The sequence below is a fragment of the Diceros bicornis genome, chromosome 38 (genome assembly GCF_020826845.1).
Source record: "Diceros bicornis minor isolate mBicDic1 chromosome 38, mDicBic1.mat.cur, whole genome shotgun sequence".
In the NCBI taxonomy this organism is placed as follows: domain Eukaryota; kingdom Metazoa; phylum Chordata; class Mammalia; order Perissodactyla; family Rhinocerotidae; genus Diceros; species Diceros bicornis.
Genome location: NC_080777.1, coordinates 10,699,288 through 10,721,666, shown reverse-complemented (window position 1 = coordinate 10,721,666; position 22,379 = coordinate 10,699,288). Strand labels below are relative to the sequence as shown.

At 38.5% G+C, this 22,379-nt stretch overlaps 1 protein-coding gene across 1 annotated transcript in view; it reads right to left on the bottom strand.

The window, feature by feature from the left end:
- AIDA (axin interactor, dorsalization associated) overlaps positions 1-21,871 on the bottom strand; it is a 42,756-nt gene extending 20,885 nt beyond the window's left edge. Inside the window, exons 1-6 of the mRNA XM_058533669.1 lie at positions 21,609-21,871; positions 13,602-13,671; positions 6,571-6,624; positions 6,104-6,158; positions 593-656; positions 249-355 (exon numbers count right to left, since the gene is read on the bottom strand). Of these exons, the coding sequence (XP_058389652.1) occupies positions 249-355; positions 593-656; positions 6,104-6,158; positions 6,571-6,624; positions 13,602-13,671; positions 21,609-21,718 (460 nt within the window). The 5' untranslated portion in view covers positions 21,719-21,871. The remainder of the gene's footprint in view (positions 1-248; positions 356-592; positions 657-6,103; positions 6,159-6,570; positions 6,625-13,601; positions 13,672-21,608) is intronic.
- Between the last annotated feature and the right edge of the window lie 508 nt (positions 21,872-22,379).

The window sequence follows — 22,379 nt, the reverse complement described above, 5'->3', positions numbered from 1 at the left end:
AGTCCCAGGAGTCCCCCCAGCAACTGACCGAACCTGAGGGTGGTCTTGGGGGCCCCTGACAGAGATAGTAAGATACTTTCAGACTATATTATAAAATAGCTACTTCCAATAATATGGCCGTACAAATTTGCTTAAGACTGCCATGGGTCCTGGAGAGGTTTTACTCTCCACTGGCAAGTACCACAATAAGTTCCCAATACCCTGACCAGGGATTAAGTAATACATATTTTTAAATAAGTGATACCCACCAGGAACTCTAGCAGGAAAGGAATCAGGAGACCCTGCTCCAGCTCCACTCTCTTCTTCATCTTCTTCAAATTCCAAATGCTCTTCCTCACCAGGTGCTAAAATTCTTCTGCACACAAAAGGACCGACAACACAGTGAGCTACAAAACTAGATATACCAGAGAAGCCTCATAGCTACTCATTTCCCAGGTAAGGTGCTGATATAAAACATGTTGACATAAAAATGCTGATATATCGATATCAATGATACCAATGCTAATACAAAGAAATCCAGAAATATCTGAAAAATAGGTATAAAATAAGATCATAAAATAAAAAGACAAATATTGGTGCTTATTTATTTTACCTTAAGGGGACAGGCTGAACATCAAATGGGAACTCTTTATTATATGTAAGAATATTCTTTAAGACTAGAATAAAAAGAGAGAGAAAGACACATGAATTTTTCGATGAGTCAAAGTAAAAAATTTTATCATAAATAACTGATTTTTAATCAATTTTACTATGCATATTAATACTTTTTAAAAATTCCTAATCTTATCATCATCCAGAGAGACAATGCATTTTTCCACTAAAAGTCTTAGTAAAACGAAAACATCCATAGTATACTCCAGGACCCAGTAATTTCAGAGTACTGTCAGATCTCCAAGGAGAGTAAGTTCTAGAGTCTCAGAGCCCTCATGGACAACGAACCCCAAAATAGTTCTTCTATGTACAAGGTCCTAGGTGAGACACAGGGGACCAGAGAAAGAATACCTTCTCCCTGGAGTACTTGCATTAAAAGACTGGTATCAAAGATGACCAATCAGAGGTACATGAGCATATCTTACTCTATGTCTTGATTAGATTTCCCCTCAATGCCATAAAACTGGTAAAGTTTGGTAAAACTGGCTACAATTCTCATACGCCATTTATGATAAAGTTTATTATATACATAGATATATGTACATATAGACACACACACACACACACACACACAGAAGAATTTATCCTCAGGAGAAGTCTTCAAACAACATGGCACCACCTCCTGTATTACACTGGTAGTTGATGGTAGTTGATAATTACATTCTGGCATGTAAACTTAAAGAGAGATGTTCTGCAATTCTAGCTACATTTGGAGAGGTACTATAAGTATGTATACCTTACAGGGGTACTATAAGTATGTAACTTAGTGCTTCACATTTGGCCTTATGGGTTCCCAGTAACTACATGGAATTATATGAAGGTGAAGTAATGGCATTAACTGGGCAATCCAAAAAGTTCCTATGATTTTGTACTCAACTTATTCAGGCTAACTTTGGAGTCCTGCAGTTCAGAGCTAAAATAAGAATGGCATATTGTCATCCCAAAGAAGGAAATCCCAGTGCACAGGTTACAATTACATGACTTACTCCAACAGGAGTCAGATTTGTTTATCAGACTTCTTCTAAGATACACACTCCTACTAAGCCCTTCAGTGAGAGAGAAGTCTGAGACTTGTGTCTAGATTCTCATTCATTCTTATTCTCTCTTTCCCTCCAGCTCTTACCCTCATCCTTCCTCTCTCTTTCTTCTTCTCAACAAATGTGCACTGGGCGCCCATAATGTTCCAGTCACTGTTTTAGGTGCTAAAGAAATGGCAGTGGTCAAGAGGAAGGGTTCGTGCCCTCATACATGGATCTTAGACCCTCGTCAGCAAAAGCAGACAATAAATAAACCAACAAATTAATAAGATAATGTGAGACTGTAATTAGCGCTATAAAGGACACAAACAGGAGGAGTGTGTAGGTGGAATGAGTAGAGGGAGAACTTCAGCTAAGATGGGCAGGGATGGCCTTTCATGACTAAATTATTAGAAGACATTTGAGCTACGACCTGGAAGGAGAGGAAACGTCCATTAAGTAGCTCTGGGGCAAGGGCTTTCCAAGATTCAGAGAACAGGCTAGAGAAATAACAAAGGCTCTGAGGCAGGAACTAGTTTGGCTTGTTCAAGGAAGAGAACAGCCTATATAGCTGAAGTTTGATAAACAAGGAGGAAGTGGCAGAAGATCTGAAATCAGATCTTAGCCCTACAATTATGTTAACAACTTGAGCATTCACATAATGACTCTGAATCTCAGCTTCTCCGATTCTAAAATGGGAATACCACTCCCTTCAGACTGTTGAGAGAATTAAATAAAATAATATATATAAAAATGCATGGGAAAATTTAAAGTACCATATAAGAATACGTCTACATTATTATATGGTAATTTATTCTCTCCTTAGTTTTCCCCATGCAGCTGACTAGAATCCCAGAATTTCAGGTGTCAGTAAGAAGCACTATTTTTTAAATTATAAGAACATCCTTTCTAAACCTGGCATATGATTGCTCGTTGTGAGTACACTATTAATTCAACTCAAATATCAATTAATCACTTACACAGTATTATGCTAGTTACTAAGAATGGGGGAGTGGGTGACAAACAATAGACCAGGTATCATTCATATCAGAAATGAAAGTGTAGAAATGATCATATTTTAATAATAAAAAGGGGCAAAAATCAACTCAACATATGTATTAAAATAATCAATAAAAAAGTTGAAAACTCTGTATGTTATTAAGAATATCTTGCATTTATATTGCAATAGAATAATTAAACAGTATTTTCTTTTCTTAGGTATCAATGCTTTGAAAAGGAAACATTTCTTTTGGCATAATAGCCTTTCCTTATTTTGTATTTACAAGTATAGAGTATGTCAGATATTTAATTTAACATGAATTTGTATGAATAATTTTGGAAGAAAAATAACAGATCCTTTCTCACTTTCTGTAATTGTAGGATAGGTTTTCATTTTCACCAACTACAGAATAACAGAGATTCTAATGTCCTTTTAAAATAGGGTTCTACTTAAGGAGCCAGCCCGGTGGTGTAGTGGTTAAGTTCACACGGTCTGCTTTGGCGGCTCAGGGTTGGCAGGTTGGGATCCTGGGCAGGGACCTATGCACCGCTTATCAAGCCATGCTGTGGCAGAGTCCCACGTATGGGACTCTGCCACAGCATGGCTTGATAAGCGGCTTGAAAGTGGAGGCAGATAGCATGGGTGTTAGCTCAGGGCCAATCTTCCTCAGGAAACAGAGGAGGGTTGGCAACGGAGGTTGGCTCAGGGCTAATCTTCCTCACCAAAAAGGAAAAAAAAAATAGGGTTCTACTTAAACTTTACATAGGGTTCTTCTTCCACTGATACTAGTACTGATACTTTAGGAAGATGTGGAGAAGAGGAGAAGCAAGTTTATAATTTCATGGAGAGTATCACCATGAGCAGGGAGCCCATCATGGGGGCACCAACTGGCTCATTCAGTAGGACTTACACGCGTAGGACCACTGAACAGCAGACATCTGATAGTGTACTCCACTAGTAAAAATTCAGCACTTCCGGCCTGCTCTCATGGAGCACGGCCTGCCACCCTACACTCTAAAAATATCAAAATATCAAATATCAAACATAAATACCAAAATGTGTTCTGCTTTTGTGGCTGACTTGTTTCATTTTTGTGGCAGGCAAAATGAGCAAGTGCTTCACATTTGAAAGGTTATTTTTTAAATTATGGAGAAGATTCCCTGAAGACATTCAACTCTATTCAATTTAAAAATTTGCCAAGTTCATACCACATGCAAAGCATTGAATTAGGCTCTGTGGGGAAAACACAAAGGTTATTCACAATCTCCTTGAGGAGAGAAATAAATATAAGTGAGAATAATACAGGGAAGACTACGATAATGGATATGAAAAGTGCTCCTCTAAAGGACAGGTAGAGTTTAATTATGGCTAGGGAGAGAAGAGAAAGCTTTCAGAGAAAAGTGGGATTTCTTTGGGGCCTTGAAGGATGAATTAATGGAAGGGAAATTTACAAAGTGGTGGTAGGAGAGATATGTCTGAGAAATAAGTAGTACATGACTAAGGATTAACATAAGAAAATTAAATGACTAGTACTTTCAAGGTCTTAGTTTATGAATCTCAGACAGGACTATCAAGAGATTTAAAAAACCGTGAAGGAAAAATACATTAACAAAATAAACCAACTAAGTCCCACATATTGAAAGGTACAGTCATTCATTAACTTTCCATTCCTTATAGTTTTAGAAGAGGCAGAGGCCAGCTTGACTAAGACCACTTACTCTGAAATATAGTCAAATACCAATTTGTAGAAAATGTTTAATTCTGATAAAATAATTAACTTAGTACAAGTGCCTAACTTTGATAAATTCGAAATTACAAAGCATATCCTTCTGAGATACAATATACACATGTATGTTAGAAGCAACAGCAAATTAAAATCTAATTTTAAATATAAAATCTACCTAAAAAGATAAGTACCCACAGGGGAGAAGTCCACGTGAAAAGCACTATATAAATTCAAAATATAACAAAATGAATCCCAATAATACTATCTTTCCTTTCCATTCCCACTCCTGTCTTAAAAAAATAAAAACAAACAAAAAAACAAGAAAGAGAAGATTGTAGATTTTAGTCCAATCTTCCACTAATATATGGTCAGTAGTCTCTCAGGAGCATGAACTAAACAACTATGATATTTAGGACTGATGTCAATATTGCACCATTACAAGTATTAACAATAGACTAAAGTGGAAGGAACACAGACTTGGGGGTCGGTCACTCTGAACCCTGGTCAAACCCAGCTCTGGCCTTTACAAACGTAAGGTTACGGGCAAATGTCAGGTAGCGAAATGCAGTTGAGTGGATTTACCTGGGTGCTTGGACTATAGCTGCTACTCTAAGAAATGGGAACCATTATCACCAACGAAAGATCCTGAGGTCACAGGAGAAATAATGGAGCATGTTTATAGGAAGAGATCATAAATATCTGAGGATAAATGGTTTACAAGTCATCATACTTATCTGTAAGATTCTAAAATTTTATTTGGAAACAAATTGAAAAGGAAAAAAAAACTAATGGAAAACAGTGCCTAAAGAAGGAGTCAAAATCCTAATTATTGTTATCATTAAAAAAACTGAACATTATAATTTTCTTAGAACCATCACATAATAGACACCCTAACTGCAGCTGTAATCTTTTTTAGAGCCATCAATGTGTTTTTCTTAAAATAGTCTTATATATAGCCAGTCACAAAAGACTATGTATGATTCCATTTATACGAAATGTCTACAACAGGCAAATCTATAGAGATAGAAAGTAGATTAGTGGTTGCCCAGGGCTGGGAAAGGGGGAGTGGGGGAAAGTGGGTGACTGCTAACGGGTACCGGGCTTCTTTTATGGGTGATGAAATTGTCCTAAAATTGACTGTGGTGATATTCAATCCTCATGTCTTTGCCTATACTGCAAACACTTCCTCTGAGAGAACAGTCATTTGAACCAGCAAAAAAGCTTTATTTAGCAGCATCCTAACCACCAAACGTTTGAAGGAACTGTTTACTTCCAGAAAGCTTTCAAGAAGGGAAAGGAAAATGGGGATAATAAGGAAATATTCTGTATAGCAGCTCACACAGCTGGACTGCAGTTTTCAATGACAGGTAGAATAATGGGCATCAGTGACCGTAACTTTATATTCCGCAGTAGACTCTACTGTAAATGCTTACCAAAGTAATTACAGTCTTATTAAAGTGATTAAAACAAAATAAAGGCTAAAATATATAGATGAAGGACAACCTAGAGGTGTACTTCTATAATAAAGGTGAACCATAAAATAATTACTATAAATACTATAGAAATTATAAAAGCATGAAAAAATCACATAGGAGTAGATATTAACAGAAATAAATCAAATAAGCATCTATGCTAAATAACCTTAATATCTATAATAGATTAAATATTTTCTTAAAGGAATATTACTAAAAAAAATAAAATAAAACTTACTTGGTTCTAGCTTCTTCAGGTCCTCCAGTTTAAACTCTTCTTGGGACTGTGTGGACTGAATTTAAAATATGCATATTACATCTTTGTATTACAAAGATTTCACTACCCTCTATGTCTTTTAAGTGGCAGGAACTAAATATTCAAAAGTTGCCAAAATAAATGAATCTATTTCTAGCTTTCAAAGTAGAAAGTGAAAAATCCCAAACTGTTTTTTGTTTGTTTTTGCATTTTTGAAACATTCAGGCTAAAAATAACAGAAAAAAAATTAAAGTTATATCTTTTATTTCTATAGTTTATAAAATACGAACTAAATCTTTTAATATGAGTTTAACCTATGAATTCCTATTGTTATAAAACCCTTCTGAGACAATACTGCTTTTAGCATGAATGCCTAACGTTTTATCAGAATAGTTCATAATTTCTTTATATTAAAAAGAGTAAAAAAAAAAAAAAAAACACCTATTTACCTGTAAAGCTGCACTTCGTAATTCCAAGCATGTTGCAATTTTGCCTATGGTCTTCTGTAGGAAAAAGAAAAAGCCATAAATACCAAATATACTCTGTTAGTTGTCAAAATCATCAAGTTAATTTTTACTAATAAGTGATCTATGATTCTTAAAAATAAGTTAAATTTTATTTCTTTTTAGCATCTTACAGACTTTAGGGAAGAGAAACAGGAGTCAAGGGGCCGGGATAAGAGAGAGAAGGTGAGTACATATTCTCTCCTGATCTAATGTGCCACAAACAATTTTAAATCAAGTTTGCTTTGATGACAGCTTTAGACATGATTTAAAGGGCAATGAAAAGCACTTCTGACATCCTCCCTCCCTAGCTTTGCCTTCTGTTCTTCTCCATAAAGCCTGATATTCACTAAAAGCTTTAAATATAAAAATATCTGAAAGTTAGCACAAAAGTATAATTTAATTTTGACTTAAGTCTAATCTTGACTTGTTCAATTAAATACATAGGTAATACCAAGCAAAATCAATACTTGTGATGAATGGTGGCAAATTATACAGTCAGATCAGTTTTATATAATATGAGCTATAAAATGAATATAAATGATAGGGCATAGTCCTTGCCTTTAATAAGCTCATGTTCTACTATATGAGATAAGATGTGTACAGAATCTCTGTAACATACAGCAGAGACACTGGACTCTACAAGCTTCAGTAAAGGAAGGCATAATACGTCCTGAAGAAACAAGAAAGAACCTATATTAAGAATCAAGCCCCACTGACTGGGAGGTTTTCTAAAATTAAAGAGTTTAGAAAACTGTCATGGTTCAGCTGTCTTAAGTCCCAAACCGAAGCAGGGGGAGATAGGTTTGAAATGTGAAGAGTGTGTACGGGGAGTCATTCTGAAAAGGACGTTCAATGACAACTGAGGAATCTATCATTACTTTCACAATAAATTACACAGATGGTTTTTGGACAGAAGAATGACTTTCAGATTTGCCCTTGAAGAACACTGTTGTGTTAACAATATACACAGGTTGAAGTAGAAAAGGGAAAAGACTAAGGAAAGATCAACCAGGTTATCTCAACCGTCCAGGTAAATGGCAATCAGAACAAGAACATGAATGACTAGGGTAGAAATGAGGAGACCCACAAAAGAAATATCTGTAAGAGCAGGCAGCTGAATTATGCCCACCAAGACTTTTAAGCCTTTCCAAAAAAGACATTTCTTAAGTTTTCATTAGAAATAAATCCAGATCATAAAAGTGAAGCATTTCTGTACAATACATGCAATGCCCTCTCAATGAAATAGTCTGAAAAAATAAAATGACATGTTTTCTAAATGTATTGATGACTTGCAAAAGTTTAGTCAATTGGATTTGGTGGTTTTCTCCTTTGTCAATTTTCTTTGGAAGATAAATGAGGAGGAAAGAGGAGTAACAAGTATTGTCTTGGCCCCTGGCGCTTAGGCTAGTGGGCACTATGCAATTACTGTATTGACAGTAATCAGCTGGGATAGCAACTCACAAAGTAAACCACGACTGAGCAAGATGAGACTCGTGGCTAAGGAACAAGTAACAATATTTAACCATCTCCACAATCTTTAAAAATTCCTTTTTTTTTTGGTAAGGAAGATTGGCCCTGAGCTAACATCTGTTGCCCATCTTCCTCTTTTTGCTGAGGAACATTAGCCCTGAGCTAACATCTGTGCCCATCTTCCCCTATTTTGTACATGGGATGCCACCACAGCATGGCTTGATGAGCGGTGCATAGGTCCACGCCCAGAATCCAAATCTGCGGAACCCGGGCCACTGAAGTGAAGCGTGCGAACTCAACCACTATGCCACCGGGCCGGCCCCTTTAAAAATTCCTTTTAATTCTAATATAAGAGTTTAGAAAATGCCCAACTTTACCCTGAAAATCTACATTTAAAGATTACTTTTTTTTTTTGGTGAGGAAGATTCGCCCTGAGCTAACAACTGTTGCCAATCCTCCTCTTTTTGCGTGAGGAAGATTTGCCCTGAGCTAACAACTGTGCCAATCTTCCTCTATTTTGTATGTAGGTCGCCGCCACAGCATGGCCACCAACAAGTAGTGTAGGACCGTGCCTGGGAACTGAACCCATGAACCCCATGCCACCAAAGCAGAGCACACCAACCTTAACCACTAGGCCGTGGGGCCGGCCCCTAAAGATTACATTTAAACATAATAACTGCAAAAGGATGCAAGATACTCATAGATTTATTCACCCCCTCAAATAGCTGTTGCATAGGAACCAGTAATAGTCTTTTCTATATAAAACCTAATATCCCCAAATCATTGTTCAAATATACCACTCAACTCTGACAAAACTAGTAAATAATTTAAAACACAAATATAATTATATAGCAATGGCTAACAACTATTGAGCACCTACTAAGTGACAGACTCTCCTAAGTGATTTACACACATTAATTCATTTAATCCTCCCTATAACCCTATGAGTTAGACATAACCATTTTACAGATGTGAAAACTGAAGAGAGGTCAAGCAACGTGCCCTAGACATCAACACCTTCTGTACAATAGCAATCTGTGTGTGATCCGCGGTTGGTCCAACCTGTGGACGCAGAACCCGTGGATATGGAGCGCCAACTAAGGGATCTGAGCATCTGAGGATTCTGGTATCCAGGGGGGCTGGGGACCTGGAACCAATTCCCCCTCCAATCCCCCTCCCCCATCCCCCGTCCCCCTGCATACTGAGGGATGACTAGTAATTACAACAAAGCAATACGCTTATTTTAATACCACTTGGCCATGCTTTTTATGTTCTTTTAAAAATGGATTTTAAAAAGGATTTCGTCTGTATTAAATGAGATGTATCAATGAGTAAGTCTTTAAAAATATTAACTCCTTTTCCTTCTTTACTATAAAATCAATTTGATTTGATGCTTTTAACATTTAAGGTAAAATGTAGTTTAACAACTATGAGTTCACTAATAATCTATTTTAAATTTAAACATTTCTTCAAGTTAAGTAGAAGCAACAGCTTTTTACACAGAATCTACTGAACTATGGCAAAATACCAATAGGCATTATTCATAACTATTTTAAGGGACCACACCCAACATCAGTATTAAAGAAGGAGCAAAACACTATCATTTTCGGCTGTAGAAATGACTTTTAAAACATGTAGCATTTACTGATGTCAAAATCAAGTGCTTGCTACTGTAAGCATTTCACCTTTCTTAGAAACAAATGCTCCAGAAAAACGATTAAGAAGTACAAGGTCACTTATGCCAGAGTGTAAGTACTGACTACTAACTATGTAGATTAAGACTAAGCACTGAAGGTACGTGAAGTTTAATTTTAGAAAGATTTAAATTAGTAGTACTGCATTCAAATTAACTGCTCATGCCTAATATGGTACAGAAATGGAAAATGTTCTCATTTTCAGAATACTGGCTATTTTACTTTGACATTGCTAGGAAACTGACAACTCAAAAAGAGCAGTTAAAGGAAAAGACAACTGAAGAGCTAAATTAATTTTATTAAAACATATTCAATTTATATAAGGAAAAGTAGGTTTAAAAAAGACACAGAGCTGAAGTGGTACAGTCTCAATCCAGACTTAATTTTTTTAGATTTAAACAGCCAGTTGTCTACTCTCTAACTGGGAAGAGGCAGAGAAGGGAGGAAGGGGGGAAGGAGGTGGTGGAAAGGGGGAACCTATAAAATAAAACAAGCATATAGCGCTGGAATTCTCATCACCACCAAATTTGATTCAAAACTGGGAAAAACTTTCTAAGCATCATGAGACAGGATGTTCTATCCTGTCCAGAAACTTACATGAGAAAATCTACTATACCAAAGTAGGGAATTGAACGGAATGAAAGCTTTTGGCAGCTGTTCTTTGGCTACTAAACCCAGTTGTTATAATGACAAAACTATTGAGGACTGAAATGAAAGCTAAGTCAACTAATCATGAGGGAGGATCAAATAAGAATCATAAACTTTCTTATTTTCCACCAGAAATCTTTTGAGAATATTACGAATTGAAAACCCACATGAAGATTTTAAACTACTTATCATCAATTAATAAAGTTTAGAGAGGTCAGTAGTTCTGCTTTAGAGTTCTTTAGATTTAAAATAAATATTGTGAAGATGTATATAAGTTATTGTCTGAAAAGTTAGGGTTTATCTTATGTTAAAACAATAATTGTATATGAACATCAATAGCCTAAAATCCAACAAAGCATTTATCCATCAAATATTTTTGAGAGCTTACTGTGAGCTAGACAGTAAAAAGCTTCATAAAGAAAACACTTAGAAATATGGTTGGTTTTTAAAAAATCTTTTTTCACAGTCCCACAAACTGTTGAATGGTTGGCATAATTCTAAAATTTGTCACTGCTACAAAAACACTTAAAGTAGTAAAAGTATAGAGAATATAATTCAAAATAGAAGACATAAAGAACAATTTTGCTTAGAGTAATGTAAGGAACATTCTCCATTTTCCTCTTTTGAGGAAAACACAGTTGAGTTGCTTCTCCTTTGGCTTACATGCCAGGTCTGGCATTCAATTTTGCAGACCTAACAGTTGGTATCAAAATTTCCCATAACATGTTCTTCAGAACACTAAACTCAAAGAAATGTTCTATAAAGGGAGGAGGAGGACTTCCACAAGCAAACAATTTAAGAAATACTCTATACCCAAACTCTTTACAAATTCAACATACACGTTAGCATATTAAAAGCCCTGACAAGTCACAAACTCTCTCTGTTCAAATAACATCTATTAATTTTTCAGAGCCAATGTTCCCCAGACCCCATCTAGGAAATCTTCTTGGAGCCTCTAACTTTTTCCTTCTGTGACAATCAAATAAGGCCTATATGTCAGTATAAGTTTTCTGGCCCGTTGTGAATGTTTCATCTGCATTTATAAAGAAAATTAAATTTGTAAATGCATACAACTTGCCTTATATTCATAATGTAGTACAGAGTGAGCTGGGGGTCTTTCCCCAAGCCCAAGGAATAGGCAGGCAGGCACAAGCTCTCTCTGTAGTCACAACTGGCAGCCACAAATGCCTCCTAGGCAGGTATTATAGATAATAAATACCTCAGAAATCGGGCCTCCAGGAAAGGAAGAGGTTCAGAATACTTCCAAGGTAGAGGTCATTAGAAGCTTTAGGGATACCTTTTAAGATCATTTAAAAAGTAATGATGTTACCTAATCCCTCATTTCATACATAAGGAAATTAAGGCCCAGAGACAGAGCCAGGATTCAAGACCAAGTCTTCTGATTCCAGAACTCAGGCTCCTTCCTCTAGGTCATTCTGCCTCCTGCGCCTTTTAGAGTGCAAGATGTGTGGGTCAGGGTAAGAGGAAAAGAGACAGCAGCCAAGTGGCTACTAAGGAACAGCTATAAATTAAAGACTAAACAGCATTATCAAACACCAGCTTCAGCCTTAGAAAATTAAAAAAAAGTTAATTTTTTCTCATTAGTCTAATCATCATCATATGGCAAAGCTCATTTCTTGATGCATTGTTTTTCTTTTTGTAATTTTAGTATGTTTTAGGTCAAATCACTTTATATTTGAGGTCATGTTGTTCATAGGTCCCATACCTAAGCAACAGATGTTGGCAACAAAGTATAGAAGTAACTCAAGGCAAATAGGTGATTAAAATATAGGCGTCATTAAATTTTTTTTAATTCCCTAAGCTTCCATTTTGTTTCCATTTTCATAATACACCTTGTTAGCTATTAATTTATATACTTAGATAGTTGAGATTCTGTTTCAAAACTTAAGTGTTTTAACTCTCTATTTTGTGAAGCCAGCTGACCACTTCCTAATCAATTCCTAGACAGATTTCACAAATATTATAGAGGTGATAAAGCACACAGTCTTTGTCCCTTTCCTTAAGCAAACCGATCATTTCCTCTGTGGTAATTATTTTCCAGGGCTCAAATTCTAAATTTTCTAAATCTTATTGTGGGTATTAAGGAAAAAAGAAAAACTTACTCTTTAAATTGTAGCAACATGTTGTTTTCTTTTTTAAATACAAAAAAAAGTACATTAGATAATGTAGCTTCTAAATGCTTTAAAAATGCAAATATACTAACTTGTGTAAGAAATATGGCTAATGCTAATCTTTAGGGTTTTTTTTCCTTTGCAAACTCCTATAAATAAGAGTCAAATAAATACAGGCCTAAGGACTAAAATAAATCGGCTTAGGCTTACTCAAAAAGTGTGTAAAAAAATCACTCCCACTCCCACTCCTTCTGCAAAAAAAGAATTAATAAAAGCAAATTAAGTCACCATAGTTATCACAATGTCTTTTCTTAAGAGAGGAGGGAAAGCCCAACATATTAATTTTTTTCATTATCTACAAGATTAAAATTTGACTTGAACATTAAATACTTTGAGCCAGGAGAAAATGGGAATTGTTTCTTCCCATTTCTTCTCACTCTTTTAAAGTAAACCTTCTTAAAGTATCCCATTTTTCATAATCTCTAACAGTAGGGGAATCAACTTGACACATTTAAATTTTAATTCAAGGAGACAGAGCACCACTGAAACATTTTGCAACCTTATGCATTTACCTTGCTGATGGATTCTTATGTCAAACTCTTGACTTGAACAAATTTTTTTCGGGGGTGGTTTTTTTTGGGGGGGGGTTTGCCTTTGTTTTTGTTTGTTTTGAGAGGAGGTGAAGAAGGAGTTAAGAAAGTTTAGGGTTAAATAACTATTGCGATGGGATGCAATTACAATCAAACTCCAGTCTCTGAAATCCTCCCCACCTACCCCCAACCAAGTGTGGATGGTCTCCACTAAAGTTAAAGTCTAAATGGCTAAGAAAAGAAATGCAAGTGAGAAATTCATTCAGTGGTAAGTCACGTGGTGTCTCTAAGTGATCACTCAATGTTCAGCAAAGCATAATCAGTATCATTCTTTGTACTTAAGCATAACAGTTTCTGTTGTTTGTTTTCGCTTAACAGACTCCAAAGACAGAACATTTTTCATCTGGAATCTGATCTATCTAGAGATTACTTTATGGTACCTTTTGTTCTTCTGTGAATTCAGAATTATTGTGCTGAGCCTGGGCCTCTTTTTGTAGATGTCTTGCTAATCTGTAAGAAGAAACAAAACATATTCTTTAGAATTGAAAGAAAGAAAACCATCTCAAGTGCAACAAGGTGAAACAATTTAAGTCTTTTAAAAAACAGACAGTGAAGTACAATAACACTTTGTTCTGTTTTCCAAGTATTAATCTACTTTATCTTTAGAATCAAACTCTTTACACAAGGACAATGAAAATAAGACACAATACTTTTCATACCATTTCACTGGGACAAATTTCAGCTCTATGCAGTAAAAACAGAATCTCAGAGCTGGAAAGAATCTCAGATGGCATCTAATCCAACTTTCTTTAGCGTGCATGAATTTCTTCTATAACAAGCCAATACGCAGTTGTCCAGATTCTGTTTAAACACTTCCAGTGAACACCAATAAGGGTACCAACCAGAGACACTTTATCAGTTTATCCTTAATTTGCTGATAAGATTAGTCCATACAGCCATGACAAAGTGATAATACTCTATGGAATTATACTTTTGAAAACATTTTTCATGGAAAATAAAGAAAATCCTCAATCAGACATGGAAATCACTGTTTGCCCAATTATCATCATACTTAAAAACAGTAGCTAGGCCTTGGGTGAGTTTTCAAGGCTGGATCCATGTTACTAGTCCAAGCTCAACAGTAAGGATCCAAAGCTATTTCTGAGACAGCAAAAACCAAAGGATTGACTCTTACAACTAAACAATAAAAAGATAAACAACTCAATGTAAAAATGGGCAAAGGATCTAAATAGTCATTTCTCCAAAGAAGATATAAAAATGGCCAATAAGCACATGAATATCATATCAATAGTCATTAGGGAAATGCAAATCAAAACCACAATGAGATACCACTTCACACCCAGTAGGATAGGTATAATTTTTAAGGAGAGGAAAAAAAATAACGGTATTGGCAAGGATGTAGAAAAATTGGAACCCTCATACATTGCTGGTAGGAATGTAAAATGGTGCAGTCACTGTAGAAAACAGTTTGGCAGTTCCTCAAAAAGTTAAACATAGAGTTAGCATATAAGCCAGCAATTTCAAAATTCTAGGTATATTCCCAAGAGAACTGAAAAACGTATGTTCACACAAAAAATCTGTACACAAATGTTCACAGCAGCAGTATTATGCATAATAGTCAAAAAGTGGAAACACCCAAAATGTCTAGTAACTGACGAATGGATAAACAAAGTGTGGTACACCCGTTCAGTGGAATATTATTTGGCAATAAAGAGGAATGCAGTACTGATACATGCTACAACGTGGATGAACCTCAAAAACATGCTAAATAAAAGAAGCCAGATGGAAAATATCACATATTACATGATTCCATTTACATGAAATGTCCAGAATAGGTAAATCCTATGAGTCAGAAAGCAGATTAGTGGTTGTCAGGGGCTACGGGAAGGAGGGAATGGAGAGTGACTGGGATCAGGTATGGGGTTTCTTTGGGGGTGATGGAAATGTTCTGGAAGTAGATAGATGTGATGGTTGCACAACATTGTGAATATACTAAAAACCACCAAACTGTATAACTTTACAATGGTAAATTTTATGTTATGTGATATTTATCTCACTTTTTAAAAATTTGTGGGGGAAAACTCCTCCAAAGAATTGAAAGGATTCTTTGGTGAAACATTCTGTAACTGGTAAAAGAATTTAAAACTCTAATTCCCAAGCATACTGTACTATTCTGGGTGGCGAACAGAGGCAAGAATACAAAGGGTAGCAAGCGCCAGATTTCCTACCAAGCCGACTGCAGAAGACAGTTCACCAAGTTGCCAAAAAAAGTCTTAGATATGATGTTCTATTTGATGCAATGAAGTCTTTAAAGATCAGGTGTCAAGTTCATCATACTTGATGGCCTCTATCCAATCTATGAAAGGTTTGCATCCTCCTTATCATAAAGCAAAAAACTCCTACGTAAAATCATAACATTTGCCATGCTAGCATATTACTTAATGAAACTGCTTCCATCCATTTATTTCTTTTCCCCCAAAGCTGGAAACCCCATAATATTTTTCCTAAAATGTCATTCATAGACCCCACTCTTTGTGGGTTCCATACAGGAGAAAGTACAAATAGAAATAGACATTGCCATTGTCCTTGTTCCATATTTGCTTTCCTTTCTAACTCTTGCTGGCCTACCACCTACATGGAGTTTTCTTTAGGAACATAGTCTATACTTAACAATGTCAACTCCACACCCACATCCCCAACCTCAGGGAAGTTATAGTGTGGCTCAGTTTCTTTATTTAACAGTTCTACACATAATTTGCTAATAGTGACTATTAACCTAAGCAGGGCCATTGTCAGAAGAGAAGGTATAGCTCTAAACTCCTGCTCAAATGCTAACAGTCAGTAGACAAGGATGTTAAATTCAAACAGAATCCTGTTTTTAAAAATTAGGCAACAGACTGGGAGGAAATATTTGAAAATAATATATCTGATAAAGGACATGTATCCAGAATATACAAAGAACCTCATAACTCAATAGGTAAAAGACAAACAACTCAATTAAAAAAATGGGAAAAGATTTGAGCAGACATTTCACAAACAAGATTTACAGAGGGAAAAATAAGCATCATAAGAAAAGATGCTCAACATCTTAAAGAGAAAGGCAAATTAAAACCACAGTGAAATACACCACATATGCACTAGAACTGCTATCAAAAAGACAGACAATAACAAATGCTGTCAACGTGGAGAAACAGGAACTCTTATACATTGCTGGCAGAAATGTAAAACAGGACAGCCAGTCTGCACAACAAGTTAGCACTTTCTCTAAAAAACGTACATAAGGGGGCCGGCCCAGTGGTGCAGTGGTTAAGTTCAGCGTTCCGCTCCAGTGGCCCGGGGTTCACAGGTTTACATCCCGGGTGCGGACCTACACCACTCATCAAGCCATGCTCTGGCAGTGTCCGACGTACAAAATAGAGGAAGATGGGCACAGATGTTAGCTCAGGGCCAACCTTCCTCACAATAAAAAAAAAAAAATTGTACATAAATTTGCCATGTGAACCAGCAATTCCACCCCTAAGTATCTACAAAAAATGAAAATATATGTTCACACACAGACTTACATGTGAATGTTCATAGCAGCATTATTGATAACAGTCAAAAAGAAGAAACAACCAAATGTCCATCAACTAGTGAATGGATACACAAAATGTGGTCTATCCATATAGTCATCCCTCAGTATCCTCAGGGGATTGGTTCCAGGACCCCCATGGATATCAAAATCCAAGGATGCTCAAGTCCCTTATATAAAATGGCCTAGTATTTGCATATAACCTATGCACATCCTCCCATGCACATCCTCCTGTATACTTTAAATCACCTCTAGATTATTTATAATACCTAATGCAATGTAAATGCTATGTAAATAGTTGTTATACTGTATTGTTTAGGGAACAATGACAAGAAAAAAAAAGTCTGTACATGTTCAGTACAGATGCAACCACCGTAGGCCTTTCCACCGGCGGTTGGTTGAATCCCCAGATGCGGAACTGCAGATACAAAGGGCCGACTGTAATGTAATGCTATTCAGCAATGAAAAGGAATAAAATACTGATACATGCCACAACACGGATGAACCTCAAATACATTATGCTAAAGAAGCCACCTGTGAAATATCACACATCACATGATTCAATTTATATGAAATGTCCAGAGAAGACAAATCCTTAGAGACAGAACACAGATTAGCAGTTGCCTGCTAATCTGTGGGAACATGGAGTGATTGCAAATGGACACAAGGGATCTTTTTGGGATGACAGAAATGCTCTAAAATTTTATTATAGTGATGGTTGCATAACTTGGTAAATTTACTAAAAATTCATTGAATGGTACATGTAAATGGGTGAATTTCATGGTATATAAATTATACTTCAATAGTTATTTAAAAAAATTTTTTTTAAACCTAGGCAAAAAAATTAATTTTCTAAATCTATAAATGATTGCACCATTTTATGACAAAGTAAGACAGGATTTTGTCCATTGAGGGAAAACTCAAATGCTTCAGTTATCAGATGAGCAGATAAAAAGAGCTGACATTCTATTAGTAAAGGCGAGAAACCCATCAAATATTCTTCTCTAGAGAATAATCTCAACTTACAAGGGTACCTACAGGACTATTCTCAAGGGGGAGGTTTAAATGTACTTTAAGTACATAAACAAGTGACCAATAGAAACCCCACAGCAATCCCTGACAGAAATTAGTGCTTCTCAAACTATCTGTAGCAAAGGACTAGTTCCCCCACCGCCAATCTGTTCCAGGCTAATACTTTCATAAAACATAATAAAAATTATCGTGAAGATGTCAAATTGCTATAAAGTCTCTAAATCTTAAATCTCAATTTCTTTCTTTACCTTGTTGCAAACCAGTAACAGTGTGCAGACGAGCACTGATCTGTGGACCACACTTTGAGTAGCACTGATATAAGGCACAGAAAAAGATGATTACCAGCAGGTTATTATCCAGCCTTCATACTCATCCATTCATTTAACAAATATTTATTGAGCATCTATGTGCTAAAGTAATACCTCAGGATTGATCCTGCGAAATATCTGATTCTGAGCAACAGAGTCCATGCCACTCTACTCTAAGTTGGGCGTCACGTATCCCCAGGTTGCCGAAAGAGGTGGCCTGCTAAATGGGGTTGTTTTAAATTGGCCATGTATATTCTGCAGAGCAATTTTAGTTTTGACATAATGTGTTTAAATCTTTCAACAGTATTTTGGCATCAACTCCTTAATGCTCCCACAGCACACTCATGAATCCATTTATTCAACAGAATACAATAATTATACAATATCTAAATAAACAATTATTTAATGACAGCCAAGTACTACTCTGGACGCTAAGCATAAAACAGAGAACAAAACAGACAACCCCTCCGATAGCCTGCCCTCAAAGAGCTTACATTCTAGCAAGGAGAGAGACAATAAACCAAATGAATACCTAAAATATATTGTAGTTCAGATGCTGATAAATAATACGGGAAAAAATTAAGCAGGATGGAGGGAGTTAGGATGTTCAAGATGGAGAGAGAGGGAGTGGGGGTGGATAGCAGGCTTTGCAATTTTAAATAGGGTGGCTAGAGAGGGCCTCACTGACAAGATCATATTTGAACAAAGATCTGAACAAGGTGACCAAGTGACCCAAGCAGATAACAGGCAAAGAGAGTTCCGGAAAAAGTACAAAAGCCCCCAGGCAGAAACGTGCTTAGGGAAACAGCAGCGTGTGGTAGTACTTACTCTTTTCATACTTCTGCAATAGCAATACCCAATTACTCTAAAATCCTTCATTTGACTCTCAGTGCTTTGAGGGTGGAATCAAACCTTAATCACGTTTATTTATATCCCCAGCTCTCACTTAGTGAGTGATGAAATTGTTGAAACTATAGTACTGCTACATCATTACAGTACAAACATGTTCATTCGTTTCCCCAACATCCTCCCTCCCATGAACTTGCTCCTGTATGTTGTAGGACCATAAAGACATTGCTGCCCACCAGTTAGAAATGTCCATTACCCTACACTCTTCCTCCTTCGCTCACTCTCCAGTCAGTGACTAAATCCTGTCAATTCTTTTTTACATCATTTAGTGCCCCCAGATGGTCTCCTTTTCTGCAGCCCTTCCTCCCAGATAATTCAAATCAAAAAGAAATTTGCCGTTTTTTTTTTTGCTGAGGAACATTAGCCCTGAGCTAACATCTGTTGCCAATCTTCCTTTATTTTGTTTTGTTTTTTTTTTTTTGCTTGAGGAAGATCAGCCTTGAGCTAACATCTGTGCCAATCTTCCTCCACTTCCTATGTGGGTCACCACCACAGCATGACTGACAAGTGGTCTATGTCCGCACCCAGGATCCGAACCCATGAACCCCGGCCGCTGAAGCAGAGCGCATGGAACTTAACCACTACACCAGGGGGCCGACCCCTGCCTTCATTTTTGAATATATTAATTTTGAATTCAACCTCATTTTCTATATAACCTGTATGTTTACAAAAATTTAAGCCAATCATTACACATTTTTATTCAAATTTGACACTGACAGTTTTTACAATAATTTGAGAACTACTATGCAACATAAGTTCAAAGGTTAGTATTGAGGTCCAACAATAGATTTGTACATGCCGATTACTCTCATTGAGATGTTTCTAGAGATTCCAGCCAAACAGCTTGCATATTCAATTCTCCTTTGTAATTTCAATTGGACATGGTATTCTTCACTTTCCACTGTGAGGTCTACTGCTGAGTGCCAACCACTGCTAAGTCCCACCACATCACAAGGGAAAGGCAGCTTTATACTTCCGGGTATGCAATTTTAGTTATCACACAGAATGAGTATACACAGGTACTCACTATCTTACTGGCTACAGTATGGAAGGATATGTTCTCTGGTAATGAAGTAAATCTAATTTGTCCTATTCACTTACACAACCCATCTTAAAGTTTCTTAAGCACTGTGGAGTAGAGCAGACAGGATTTGGAATTTAAAAAAAAAAAAATCCCAGATTTCAGTGGTATAGTTTTGTGATCCCAGGTAACGTTTAATCTGAGCTTCAGTTTCCTCCTTTTGTAAAATGAGAATAATAATATTCTCACTGAGTAGTTGCAAGAACAAGTGGAAATGCCAAACAAATGCTGGTAGTTGTTACACCCGGCAAAACCACCTAGAACACGGCTGTTTTCAGGGCTTTTTGAAACTACTACCAGCAATTCAAAGTCAGCAAGATGGGGTAGAGAACATCTACATAGTTAAATTATCTTAATAGTCAGATAAAAATAAATAACTATGTATTGTGGAGAAAGGATAAGAATTTAGATCTTCAAAGTACCAATCGTGTATTCTTTCCAGAAGACACTGAAGGAAAAAAGATTTTACTCACACATGGTTGCATACTCGGGTAAACCTCAAACAATAACTTGCTTTAAACCAAGAACTAATTAATGGCAACAGTCTGCAAACAATAGCATCTTAGTGGGCAGTTCTCAATTTCAGTAAAATGTGCAAGAAACTAAGCAAGACTTAATTTGCATATAAATCTTGTCTTTCCATTTTAAAAACATCCCAGAAGTTCTTTGGGGAAACCAGAAAGGGAAAGAAATCGGACCTCGGTTGATCGCAGGAACTGGTCCTCACATGGACCCTGCGGCTACATATTATACACAGGAAAAGAGCAGGGACTCAAGGAAGGAGTGGTGGCTCCTGTGCGTGGTCTATTAATTCACATTTTGCTCTCTTCTGTTCACATCCTGCGCGGACTCCACCCAAGGCGATCGAGCGAGGGGGTGGGTGGGACGCGCAGCCTAGCAAATAACAGTCCCAGAAACCGAAACGGAATCGAGGTGAATTGTGAAAACACGGCTCAGCAGAAAGCGGGGTGGAGAAGGGGCGCGAGAGGGGACCCTTCTTTCGGCTGGTGAGGCATCCCTGGCCTCGGGGCTTCCTGGGGGCACCCCCTCCCCTCCATCGCCACCAGTCCCCTCCTGTCCTACACAGGGGAGGAGGAAGGCACCATGCACAGAGCAAGGCCACTCATCCCCGGAACGTGGGCGGAGAGCACACAAGTATTCCTCAGAGATTCGAAAAGAGAAACTGAGGGGCGGCAACCCGGGAGAGGCGGAGGAAAGGAAACTGACTGCAGAGCGGGGGACCCGCGGGACGGTGGGAAGGAACGAGTCGGCAGCCCGATGGGGCCGGCGCCCCCGGAGAGAGGGGCTACCTGTTGAATGGAACCGGCCCGGGGAGGCGGAGGGAGAAGCGGGGAGAGGGAGCCCAGAGGGCGGACCGTCGTCTCCAGGGCCAGTGCGGTCGCAGCCCCAGCGCCGCGGCCCCACCCTGAGAAGCCTTGGCCGCCGAGTGATGAGAGACACCGACAGAAAAGGGGGGGCGGCCGACCGGAGCCGGTCTGGCCCGCTCCCGCACGCAGTCACTCACATCTGATACTCGTCTATCGCCTCCACCAGCTGGCCCCAAGAGTCGAAGTCGGCGCCTCTCCTAAAACTGGCGCCCCAGCGCTGCAGCAGACTCCGGGTCACCTCCGACATGGCCGGTCCCCACCCCGACCCCTCCCGCCCCGACCCCAGCGCGGCCGGGCTCTAGGGCGCCATCCTCCCCGGGCCTGGCCCCGACATTAACAGGGCCAGGAGGAACCGCTACGGCCACCACCGCCACCCGCCGAGGAGCCGCCCAAGCCCATTTGCCGCCACAGCCAAACTTTGCGGCTCCGAGGCGGCCGCCCCGCCGAGGCTCCGCCCCCGAGGCCCCGCCCCGCGTTAGGTTGAGGCCGCCCCGCTCCCCCGAGCGGCCGCCATTGCTAGTGCGGCATTCGTCCTCGGCTTGCGAGACCGGGCAGCCTCTGCTCTTCCTCCCTGGAGGAGCGACTGCAGCTCAAGAGGAAAAAGTAGGGAGGAGGAGCCAGGAATGGGCTGAGGAGCGGAGTGTTGGAAGCGGGCTGCGACAAGGCGGCGGCCTCCGCCCCGAAGCGGCGCGCACTGCCGCCTCGGTAGCTGTCATGGCCGCCCGGGTCACGTGACTGCGACTCGGCGCAGGCCTGGATCCCCGTCGCTCTAGTTCAGTAGCCTCGGTGCTCCGAGACCCTCCCCTTCTCGCTTGCGGACTCGCACACTGCCTTTCTTCCCTCGGGGGGACTGCTGTACAGACTCCGAGGAATCCGGTAAGTGTGTCATGAGGATGGGCGTTTCCAGT